We start from the raw sequence: 12719 nt of genomic DNA, 5'->3' as shown, positions 1-12719 counted from the left end.
TGTCTGCTGTTTATCTAACAGTAAATGCTTTCTTTTAAAAAAGAAGAAACAGGCATACTTTCCTCATGTAATCCAGTGTTCAGGAGGAGGTGGCAATATAGGGGTCTGTCATAAACTCCTTAAAAGATTCTCTGTTATTATCAAATTTGGACTACCAACCAAAACTTATTGATCCCTCTCTCTGCTCCAGTGAATTTTCTAAATAGGCTATTAATAAGGTTTGGATCTAGGTCCCCAACCAGATCTCATGTTAAATTGTAATCCCCAATGTTGGAAGTGGGACCTGGTGGGAGGTGATTGGGGTGGATTTCTCACGAATGGTTTAACACCATCCACTTAGTACTGTCCTCAACATAGTAAGTTCTCATGAGATCTGGTCATTTAAAAGTGTGTGGAGGCTGGGTGCAGTGGCTCATGCCTGTAATCCCAGCACTTTGGGAGGCCAAGGCAGGTGGATCATGAGGTCGGGAGTTCGAGACCAGCCTGGCCAACATGGTGAAACCCTGTCTTTACTAAAACTACAAAAATTAGCCGGGCATGGTGGCGTGTGCCTGTAGTCCCAGCTACTCGGGAGGCTGAGGCAGGAGAATCCCTTGAACCCTGGAGGTGGAGGTTGTCGTGAGCCAAGATTGCGCCACTGTACTCCAGCAGCCTGGGCAACAGAGTGAGGCTCCATCTCAAAAAAAAAGAAAAGTGTGTGGCACCTGCCCCCTTTCTCTCTTGCTCCTGTTCTGGGCCATGTGACGTGTCTACTCCCCCTTCATCTTCCACCATGATTGTAAGTTCCTGCAGCTTCCCCTGAAGCCAGGCAGATACTAGCATCATTCTTTCTATACAGACTGCAGAAACATGAGCCAGTTAAGCCTCTTTTCTTTATAAATTACCCAGTCTCAGGTATTTCTTTTTATTTATTTATTTATTTATTTATTTATTTAGGTAGAGTCTCACTTTGTTGCCCAGGCTGGAGTCCAGTGTTGTGATCTCAGCTCACTGCAACCTCTACCTCCTTGGTTCAAAGTAATTCTCCTGCCTCGGCCTCCTGAGTAGCTGGGACTACAGGCGCATGCCACCAAGCCTAGCTACTTTTTGTATTTTTAGTAGAGACGGGGTTTCACCATATTGGCCAGGCTGGTCTTGAACTCCTGACCTCAGGTGATCCCCCTGCCTTGGCCTCCCAAAGTGCTGGGATTACAGGTGTGAGCCACTGTACCTGGCCTCAGGTAATTCTTTATAGCAATGCAAGAATGGACTAATAGACCTATTATCACAACCTACATATGTATTTCCTCTTTCTTTTTTCTTTTTTTTTTTTTTGAGACAGTCTCACTCTGTCGCTCAGGCTGGAGTGCAGTGGCACGATCTCGGCTTACTACAACCTCTGCCTCCTGGGTTCAGGTGATTCTCCTGCCTCAGCCTCCCAAGTAGCTGGCATTACAGGTGCCCACCACCATGCCTGGCTATGTATTTCGTCTTTCTACTTGCAAGTAAACTTTGGAAAGTTTGAAGTTTTTTTTCCATGAGTGAATAGCTTATATTCTGGTCCTTCACTATAAAAACATACCCCTAACCTGGAATTTTTTGTCAGAACAGTGTGCACATTAAGTTGCCAGTGGTAAAGCAACTTCACTTCTTGATACAATCATAGGCAGAAAACTATTTTTCCAGAGGTAGAATCTCAGACATAACTGTACCTGCAAGTTCAGAGAGAGACCTTCCACCTGACTATCTTCTCCTGACTGCTTTACCGAGTTCTTTCTAATTCCCGAGGGTCAGATCTATGCAATATTTCCACAGGAAGTTGTGGGCCTTCTCTATACAAAGCCTGCTTTGTTCATTAGTGGCAGGTTTATTTTCTGTAATTTTGCCGAAGTTTTCTGAAACAGTTGTTTAAAGCCAATAGTAATCCTCTTTTAGAAGGCAAAAATGAATAAGTACAGTAGTGTAAATACCATAAATGAATGTTCTACATTTACAATGTTCTGATACTGTGAAAAGGTTGTTTATAGCAAATCTTTCCAGCTAGGTGGGCTTAAAAACAGACTAAACCATTATATTATGAAGATATTTGGTACTTCTTCACAATGAAGTATGTATACCTTGTTGAATAAAATCATACATTAAAATTTTGGACAAATAGGCTGGGCACGGTGGCTCATGCCTGTAATCCTAGCACTTTGGGAGGTCGAAGCGGATGGATCACTGTTGGCCAGGCTGGCTGGAACTCCTGACCTCAGGTGATCACACCATTGCACTCCAGCCTGGGTGACAGAGCAAGACTTTGTTTCAAAAAAAAAGAAAAGAAAAGAAAAGAAAGGAAAGGAAAGGGGAAAGGAAAAAGGAAAGGAAAGGAAAGGGGAAAGGAAAGGGGAAAGGAAAGAGGAAAGGAAAAAGGAAAGGAAAGGGGAAAGGAAAGAGGAAAGGAAAAAGGAAAGGAAAGGAAAGGAAACCTGATAAGGTGGCCGGGCGCTGTGTCTTATGCCTGTAATCCCAGCACTGTGGGAGGCCGAGGAGGGCGGATCATAAGGTCAGGAGATCGAGACCATCCTGGCTAACACAGTGAAACCCCATCTCTACTTAAAAAAAAAAAAAAAAAAAAAATTAGCTGGGCGTGGTGGTGGGTGCCTGTAGTCCCAGCTACTTGGGAGGCTGAGGCAGGAGAATGGCGTGAACCCAGGAGGCGGAGCTTGCAGTGAGCCCAGATCACGCCACTGCACTCCAGCCTGGGCGACAGAGCGGGACTCCGTCTCAAAACAAAAAACAAAAAACCTGATAAGGTGTAAAACATACAGAGAGTTCATACAGATCCAATAACTTTGTTACTTATTACCAAGTCAAGTAAAGCGGGGGGCGGGGGTGGGGGGACAAGGCATGGTAGCTCACACACTTTGAGAGGCTGAGGCAGGAGGATTGTTTGAGGCCAGGAGTTCGAGACCAGCCTGGGCAACATAGCGAAACCTGATCTCTACTAAAAAAAATTAGCCAGATAAGGTGGTCTGCACCTGTAGTTCTAGCTTCTCAGAGGCTGAGGCAGGAAGATTGCTTGAGCCCAGGAGTCCAAGGTTGCAGTGAGTTATGATCATGCCATTGTATTCCAAGCTGGGTGAAAGAGTGAGACACTGTCTCAAAACAAAACAACAACAACAACAAAAACTGGCTGTGCCAGGTGCAGTGGTGCACCCCTAGAGCCCCAGTGACTTGAGAGGCTGAAGCAGCAGGATTGCTTGAGACCAGGAGTTTGAGGCTGCAGTGTGCCATGATCATGCCCATTAATAGCCACTGTACTCTAGCCTGGGTAACATACCCCATATCCAAAAAATAAAAATATATATGTATAATAAAATAAATAATTGGTTGTAAATCTAATTCTAAAATTAACATTATCTTTGACCTAGGGCATATTGTTTAATCCTGTTTTATCTCATATCTCCATCAAGTTATGCAGGTATAATATGTATCTATAGCAAATAGTTAATGAATACTTTATCCGAAGATGAAAGGTGCTAAGTGGTTTTTATAAATATCATACATTTATTTAAAAATCACAGCCAGTGGCCCGGTGCTGTGGCTCACACCTGTAATCCCAGCACTTTGGGAGGCCGAAGTGGGTGGATCACCTGAGGTCAGGAGTTTGAGACCAGCCTGGCCAACATGGTGAAACCCCATCTCCACTAAAAATACAAAAGTTAGCCAGGCATGGTGGTGGACACCTGTAATCCCAGCTACTTGGGAGGCTGAGACAGGAGAATCCCTTGAACCCAGGAGGCAGAGGTTGCAGTGAGCTGAGATCGCGCCATTGCCCTCCAGCCAGAGCGACAGAGTGACACTCTGTATAAAAAAAAAAAAAAAAAAACCCCTGAAATTCATATGAAACAACTACACTTGCACTTAAAAACTTCAATTAAATATTTACTAGGAAAAATATGGTGGTTAAAGAAACTACTAGAACTCTGCATAATTCATGATGTAAGAAACAAGCCTATGATATGTGAGGTGCTACAACTTGAATGAGGGAGTAAGTAGTTTAAATACCAGGCCTGGTTTCAGGGTACTACTCAAACAGGAAACTCCAAACTGCAATTTGGTTAGTTATCTTCCACTCCCAGCCTCCACCCCCTTCAAAAAACACCAAGACTGTCAACTCTGTGACGTGCTTTCCTAATGGCCTGTAGCTACATGACTCAAAGAAAAAGGTGTTTTCTTTGGAACACACAATTATAAAACTATACCCAGCATCCTACACCCTGATTTCTGGCAAACAAAGGAAAACTACCTTTTTTTTTTTTTTTTCACTCATAGAAAACAGAATGGGGCCATAGGCCATTTAAAATGCCATAACTAGTTTAAACAGAAACAATGGTATATCCAAATGTGACTGCATGCCTATATGTTCTCTGTCAAATTGGGAATTAGAGGGAGCATTTTATAAAATCAGAGATGCTGAGAACAAAGATTTATGTGCAGAATTGGCATATGAACAGTTTCAGGCTCATCTTTCTTAGTCCTTTATTAGTATAAAACAAATTTGGGTGTACTTATATAATTTTTTAAAAAACAGTGATGATTTCTGGATACCTGAGTATATTTTTTGTTTTTGTTTTTTTTGGTTGTTTGTTTGTTTGTTTTGAGGCAGGTTCTCCCTCTGTCACCCAGGTTGTAGTACAGTGGTATGATCACAGCTCACTGCAGCCTCAACCACCTGAGCTTAAGCAGTTCCCTCGCCTTAGCCTACCGAGTAGCTGGGACTGCAGGTGCATGCCACCACGCCCAGCCAATTGTTGTGTCTGTGTGTGTGGTTTTTGTTTTGTTTTGTTTTGTTTTTGAGAGGGAGTCTTGCTCTGTGGCCCATGCTGGAGTGCAGTGGAGCGGTCTCAGCTCACTGCAGCCTCTGCCTCCCGGGTTCAAGAGATTCTCATGCCTCAGCCTCCCCAGTAGCTGGAACTACAGGCATGTACCACCACGCCCAGCTAATTTTTTTTTTTTTTTTTTTTGTATTTTTAGTAGAAACAGGGTTTCATGTTGGCCATTCTGGTCTCCAACTCCTGACCTCAAGTGACCTGCCCACCTCGGCCTCCCAAAATGCTGCGATTATAGGCACGAGCCACCACACGCAGCCTAATTTTTGTGTTTTTGTAGAGATGAAGTCTCAGTATGTTGCCCAGGCTGGTCTTGAACTCCTGGGTTTAAGCAATCTACCCACCTGGCCTTCCAATGTGCTGGGATTACAGGCGTGAGCCACTGCATCCAGCCTACTCTTTGTTCTGTAATGTATTCATCTGTCAGTTTCTCTTTGTTTCTATTACAGTTTCTAAGCATTGCAGTTGAATCCTCCTGTCAAACAGAAATTCATACTAAGAAGCTTGAAGCTTGAACTATTGTAGCAGGATTTTTTTTTTTTTTAATTTTAGATACAGGGTATTGCTGTGTTGCCCAGGCTGGAGTGCAGTGGCTATTCACAGGTGCAATGATACATATCACAATACAGCCTCAACTCCTAGACTCAAGCAATCCTCCTGCCTCAGCCTCCTGAGTAACTAGGACAACAGGTGCGCATCACTGTGCCCTGCCCAGTGTTATTGTAGCAGTTTTAGAGATAAATGGCTTAATTAGATCTAATCAGCCACTGCTATGAAGCACTTATGCATTAATTTTTTTTTTTGAGACAGGGTCTCACTTGTTGCCCAGGCTGGAGTGCAGTGGCACGATCACAGCTCACTACAGCCTCAACCTCCTCAGATCAAAGGATCCTCCTGCCCCAGCCTCCCAAGTAGCTAAGACTATAGGCAAGCACCACACTTGGCTAATTTTTTTTTTTTTTGTAGAGGCAGGGTCTCCCTATGTTGCTCAGGCTGATCTTAAACTCCTGGGCTCAAGTGATCCCCACCACCTCGACCTCCCAGAGTGCTAGGATTAAAAGCATGAGCCACCATGCCTGGCAAATTTATGCATTCTTCAAAAGTCTTTATTATACAACTAAAACACTTTTACCTGGCATATTTAGATCTTCATTAAATTTGGTTTCTAGCTCCTTTAGCACAATATTTTACTTGTGGCAAACTAGGAGAATATACTTAAAAGAACTCTTAGAATCCAGATTACAGTTGACCTTGAAACAACACAGGTTTCAACTGTGTGGGTTCTTATGTGTGGATGTTTTTCAATAAATGTATTGACAAAGATTGTTTGGAGATTTACAACAATTTGAAAAAAAAAACTCACAGGCAGGCCAGATGTGGTGGCTTTTGCCTGTAATCCCAGCACTTTGGGAATCTGAGGCAAGAGGATTACTTGAGGCCAGGAGTTCAAGGTCGACCTGGGTGACATAGTGAGACCCCATCTCTACAAAAAATTTAAAAATTAGCCAGGTGTGGTGGCACATGCCTGTTGTCCCAGCTACTCAGACAGCTGAGGTGGGAGGATCGCTTGATCCCCCCAGGAGTTGGAGGCTGCAGTGAGCTCTCATCTCACCACTGCACTCTAGCCTGGACAAGAGTGAGATGCTGTCTCAAAAATTTTAAAAAGAGTCTGGGCACAATGGCTCATGCCTGTAATCCCAGCACTCTGGGAGGCCAAGGTGGATAGATCACTTTAGATCTGGAGTTCAAGACCAGCCTGGCCAACATGTTGAAACCTCATCTCTACTAAAATTAGCTGGGCGTGGTGGTACACGCCTATAGTCCCAGCTACTCAGGAGGCTAAGGCAGAAGAATCACTTGAACCTGGGAGGCGGAGGTTGCAGTGAGCCAAGATCACACCACTGCACTCCAGCCTGGGAGACAGAGTGAGACTCCATCTCAAAAAATAAAAAATACAAACAAATAATAAAAATAAAAATAAGTCCGGGCACAGTGGCTCATGCCTGTAATCCCAGCACTTTGGGAGGCCAAGGTGGGTGGATCACTTGAGGTCAGGAGCTCGAGACCAGCCTAGCCAACATGGCGAAACCCTGTCTCTACTAAAAATACAAAAGTTAGCCGGGTGTGGTTGTGCTTACCTGTAATCCCGGCTACTTGGGAGGCTGAGGCAGGAGAATCGCTTGAACCCAGGAGGCGGAGGTTGTGGTGAGCCGAGATCACGCCATTGCACTCCAGCCTGGGCAATAAGAATGAAAATTTGTCTCAAAAAAATAAATAAATAAAAATAAAAATGAATTAAATTAACTGTAGCATATACTGTACTGCTGTAATTTCATAGCCACCTCCTATTACTATTGAAGTGAGCTCAAGTATTGCCAGTATCCACTTAAAATGCTGTATGATGCTAATTTTCTAGTGAGCAGTTCTTCATAGCTTAGTGCAATATCATAAATCTTGAATAACACCATGGGACCTACAGCATGTGCCACTAATGATACTGGAATTGCTCTTAAGAAGCAGAGAAGAGTCATGACATTATAAGAAAAAGTTGAAAACGAAAAAAAGAAAAAACACAAGGAAAAGTTGAATTGCCTGATGTGATGTGTACCATAGATTGAGGTCTGTAGCTGCAGTTGCCTGCCATTTTTATAAGTATATAGTACATAGGTGGTGGCTGGGCTGGGGAAATGGCGGCTTCACGAGAGAGTGGGACTTGGGCAGCAGAGGCAGCACAGTGGATGCATTTCTGACCTTCTACAGTGAGGTGAAACAAATAGAGAAGAGAGACTCGGTTCTAACATCCAAAAATCAGATTGAAAGACGGACCCGTCCTGGTTCCTCTTACTTCAATTTGAACCCATTTGAGGTTCTTCAGTTAGATCCTGAAGTTACAGATGAAGAAATTAAAAAAAGAGGTTTCAGCAGTTATCCACATTGGTGCGTCCTGACAAAAATCATGATGCTGACAGAGCACAAAAGGCTTTTGAAGCTGTGGACAAAGCATAAAAGTTGCTACTGGATCAGGACCAAAAGAAGAGGACCCTGGATGTAATTCAGGCAGGAAAAGAACACATGGAACACGGCCAGGCACGGTGGCACACGCCCGTAATCTCAGCACTTTGGAAGGCCAAGGTGGGAGGATCCCTTGAGCTCAGGGGTTTGAGACCAGCCTGGGCAAGATAGCAAGACGTTGTCTCTATTAAAAAAAATTTTTTTTTAATTAGCCAGGTGTAGTGGCACACGCTTTTAATCCCAGCTGCTCTGGAGACTGAGGCCAGAGGATTGATTGAACCCACAAAGATAAAAGAGTCCATTCAAAAGGAAGATATAATAACTCTAAATTTGTATATACCTCATAACAGCTTCAAAGTATATAAAGCAAAAATTAATAGAACTAAGAGAGAAATCACTTTGTCTTTTCTTTTCTTTTTTTTTTTTGAGACGGAGTCTCGCTCTGTCGCCCAGGCTGGAGTACAGTGGCGTGATCTCGGCTCTCTGCAAGCTCCGCCTCCCGGGTTCACGCCATTCTCCTGCCTCCGCCTCCCTAGTAGCTGGGACTATAGGCGCCCGCCACCGCGCCCGGCTAATTTTTTGTATTTTTAGTAGAGATGGGGTTTCACCATGGTCTCGATCTCCTGACCTCGTGATCCGCCCACCTCGGCCTCCCAAAGTGCTGGGATTACAGGTGTGAGCCGCCGCGCCCGGCCATCACTTTCATAATTAGAGATGTTAACATACCTCTCTCAGTTACTGATAGAGCAGGCAGACAACAAATCAGAAGGGATCTTAATGATTTGTATATGATTAACCACCTTGACCTAATTGGCATATTTAGAACACCATACCCAACAATTGCACAATACACTTTCCAATTACACATAATTGGAGATAATGTATTATAAATTTGGAAAGAAACAACTGTAAGCTTCTGTTGTTTATTTGTAACTTGGACCATATTTGAGATATATGGGAAAAGCATTAAATATAAATGGCCTAAACACTCCAATTATCCTACCACGTTGGGAGACTGACGTGGAAGGACCACTTGAACCCAGCAGTTTGAGACCAGCTCAGCTCACTGTAACCTCCACCTCCCGGGTTCAAGCCATTCTCCTGCCTCAGCCTCCCAAGTAGCTGGGATTATAGGTGCCTGCCACCATACTCAGCTAATTTTTTTTTTTTTTTTTGTATTGTTAATAGAGACAGGGTTTCCTCATGTTGGCCAGGCTGGTCTCAACCTCCTGCCCTCAAGTGATCCACCTGTCTCGGCCTCCCAAAGTGTTGGGATTACAGGCATGAGCCACTGCATCTGGCCTCATTTTTCTTTTTCTTTTTTTTTTTTTTTTTTTTTTTTTGAGACGGAGTTTTGCTTTCACCCAGGCTGGAGTGCAGTGATGTGATCTTGGCTCACTGCAACCTCCACCTCCCAAGTTCAAGATTCTCCTGCCTCAGCCTCCTGAGTAGCTGGGATTATAGGTGTGTACCACCACACCCAGCTAATTTTTGTATTTTTAGTAGAGACGAGGTTTCACCATGTTGGCTAGGCTGGTCTCAAACTCCTGATCTCAGGTGGTCTGCCTGCCTCGGCCTCCCAAAGTGCTGGGATTACAGGCATGAGTCACCATGCCTGGCCCCTAGTTCATTTTTCTTCAACAAAGAAGCAGCCTATAGCCAGAGAATGTCTGCCTCTGTCTCTTTTAACCTCCATGAGGTTTCCAGATAATAATCTGGTATTGGGTTTAACACACCTGACTGACCTTAGGACCCTAGGCTGACCTGGAGAGATTTTTTAAAACAGATTCTGAAAGTCCTACCTCCTGGAGATTCTGTATTTTGAAAAGGCAATTGGGCTGATTCCAAGTATTAGGACAGATTTCGGAGTCTTGGAAATAATGTACTGTTTGTCCTGGAGAGTAGGAAAAAGAGGGGAAGGAAGGAGGGAGAATATGAGGATATGAATATGTGTGTGTGAATTTGAGATAACTGAGTCAGGGCCAGGTGTGGCTCTACCCCAACACAGGAGGTAAGAGGAAAGAAGGACATCTGCCTCTAAAAGTTTTGTAAAAGTGAAAATCAAGCACATTTGCATGAGAAGCAAAGAAAATGTTGCTCTGTTTTTTGTATTCAGTGGCTTTATTTTTTTTATACATATTTTGCTTATGTATCAACTATTTTTTTTTTTGAGACAAGGTCCCTGTATTAAGCCATTCTTGCATTGCTATAAAGAGATCCCTGGGACTGGATAATTTATAAAGAAAAGAGCTTTATTTGACTCGTGGTTCTGTAGGCTGTACAGGAAACATAATGCTTGCAACTGCCCTGCTTCTGGGGAGGTCTCAGGAAACTTACAATCATGAATCATGACAGAAAACCAACCAGGAATAAGCATGTCACGTGACCAGAGCAGGAACAAGAGAGCAAAGAGGGAGACGCCACATACTTTTAAACGACCAGATCTCACGAGAACTCACTCACTATTGCTAAGGCAGCACCATATGGATGGTGCTAAACTATTCATGAGAAATCCACCCCCATGATCCAGTCACCTCCAACCAGGCCCCACTTCCAGTACTGAAGATTACAATTCAACCTGAGATTTGAGCGGGACACATATCTAAACTATATCAGTATGGTTCTGTCGCCCAGGCTGTAGTGCAGTGGCACGATCACAGCTCATTGCAGCCTGGACCTGCTGAGCTCAAGCGATCTTCCCACCTCAGCCTCGCAAGTAGCTGGGACTAGGCTCATGGCACCATGCCCAACTAATTTTTTTTTTTTTTTAAGAGACAGGGTTTCTTCATGTTTCCCAGGCTGGTCTTTCTTTACCTAAAAAAGAAGAGAAGCCAGATGCCATAGCCAGTGTCTGTAATCTGAGACATTCTCATAATTTCAACTATTTGCCTGTAATCTCAGCTACTCAGGAGGCTGAGGCAGAGGATTGCTTGAGTCCTGGAGTTGAAGGCTCAGTGAGCTGCGATTGTGCCACTGCACTCCATGCTGGGCAACAGAACGAAACTCTGTCTCTAAAATAACTAGATAAATAGATAGACAGATAGATAGATAATCAGATTCTAGTGTATTTCATGTAAAGTGTTAAAGTAATTGAGACCCAGAATGTCCTTGTATAAGTCATGCAACTAGGAAGAGTCACTGTCCTCTTGTCATTTCCATCTTTTGCACTTTAGTAATGAGGATGCTATTTTGCCTAAGTCTTCTGAGCATAGCAAACTAATGCATCAGTAGTCATCATTGCATTTACTGTGATAATTACGATTGTATAAATCTAACCTTTATTGAAAAACGTCCCTAAACCTCCATCAATCAAGTGAAAAAAAGATTGAATTTGGCAGTTGTTTCTTTTAAAAATTTAATGCTGTTGGTTGTATATTTTCTCTTTTGAAAATACCTAGTTTTAAAAGAGAGAGAGGCCAGGTGTGGTGGTACACACCTTTAATCCCAGTGCTTTTGGGAGGCCAAGCAGGGAGGATCTCTTGAGACCAGGCATTTAAGACCACCCTGAGCAATTTGGTGAGACCCTATCTCTACAAAACAAAATTGTTTTTGTAATTAGCCAGGAGTGATGGTACATGCTTATAGTCCTGGCTACTCAGGAGGCTGAGGCAGGATGATCATTTGAGATCGGGAATTTGAGGCTGCAGTGAGCTGTGATTACACTACTGCACTTCATCCTGGGCAACAGAGTGAGACTCTGTTTCTAAAATAATAATAATAATAATAAATTTTTTTAAAAAAAGATTTTTTAGTGACTATTATGACCTTTTTACCCTCCTCCAAAAGTGTTACTTGCTTCAGATGTGAAATTGTTTACAGTCAACATGTTAGCTTATCATATGCTGTTCCTTGATGTATTTCTACAAAGTAGAGGTTCCACTTTAATTTCAGGATGGTTTTTCCACATGACTCTTTTTTTCTTCCTCTCTAGACTTCTCCAGAGAACCTTGGAACAGTAGGTGGAGTGCAAAGCTGCATTGTGTACCTTCCTGCTTTTTTTTGGTTGCCTTCCTGCTGGTTTTTTTTTTTTTTTCCTTTCTTTAAATTCTTGGCCCCGCCTTGGCTCTCCTTTCTCTGCCATTAAAACTAACTAACTAAACCCTGCATGCATGGTCATTATGAAGGGGTTCATGGCCTTTTATTTCAATTCTGCACATGTATCATGTCAGTTATGTTTTATGTCAAATCCTTAATATTATGATGTGTGTGTGTGTGTGTGTGTGTGTGTGTGTGTGTGTGTGTGTGTGTGTGTTTGAGACAGGCTCCCACTCTGTTGCCCAGGCTGGAGTGCAGTGTCTTAATCACAGCCAACTGCAGCATTGACCTCCCAGGCTCAAGCCATCTTCCCAACTCAGCCTCCTGAGTAGTTGGGACTACAGGTGCACACCACCATGCCCAGCTAATTTTTGTTTTTGTATTCTTTGTAGAGACAGGGTTTCACCTTACTGCCCTGGTTGATCTCAAGCTCCTGAGCTTAAGCGATCTGCCTGCCTCAGCCTCCCACAGTGCTGGGATTACAGAAATGAGCCACTGTGCCCAGCCTATGATTGTCTCTAAGGCACTACTATGGTAAACAAATTGGAATCTCACCTCTACTTTCTGAAAACATTTCCCTCCAATTTAATGTACCCGCTTTCTAATGCTTCTGCCCCACAACCCTGAGCACTTTCCAATACCTAGGGTCCTTTTGTGAAGGGAGAAAATAATTTGATGAGCAGATATAAGTAAGGTACTAACAATGTGTTACCTCTCCCTGAACTATTTATATCCTGAAAAGGGCAGGGAAAGGGCAATGTTTAATAGAGAAGATGATTCACTCACTAATGAGGCAGGAATTCCCTGCCTCAGTAAGGC

The 12719-nt window shown here is 43.3% G+C and overlaps 1 protein-coding gene across 11 annotated transcripts in view; it reads left to right on the top strand.

Moving 5' to 3' along the window:
- The window catches only part of PHACTR4 (phosphatase and actin regulator 4), a 120399-nt gene that overhangs the window by 65582 nt on the left and 42098 nt on the right, over positions 1-12719 (top strand). For 4 of the 11 annotated variants that reach the window (XM_063701180.1, XM_055389540.2, XM_055389533.2 and 1 more), the window contains one exon: positions 11797-11820. The exons of 2 other annotated variants lie outside the window; for them this stretch is intronic. In XM_063701180.1, the coding sequence (XP_063557250.1) occupies positions 11797-11820 (24 nt within the window). Of the gene's footprint in view, positions 1-11796; positions 11825-12292; positions 12435-12719 lie in introns of all 11 variants that reach the window. 5 more of the 11 variants (XM_031009931.3, XM_055389545.2, XM_063701182.1 and 2 more) reach the window with 3 other exon arrangements.

Source organism: Gorilla gorilla, chromosome 1 (genome assembly GCF_029281585.2).
Source record: "Gorilla gorilla gorilla isolate KB3781 chromosome 1, NHGRI_mGorGor1-v2.1_pri, whole genome shotgun sequence".
Taxonomy (NCBI): Eukaryota; Metazoa; Chordata; class Mammalia; order Primates; family Hominidae; genus Gorilla; species Gorilla gorilla.
Note: the sequence above shows the minus strand (reverse complement) of the source record. Positions and strands in the feature narration are given on the sequence as shown.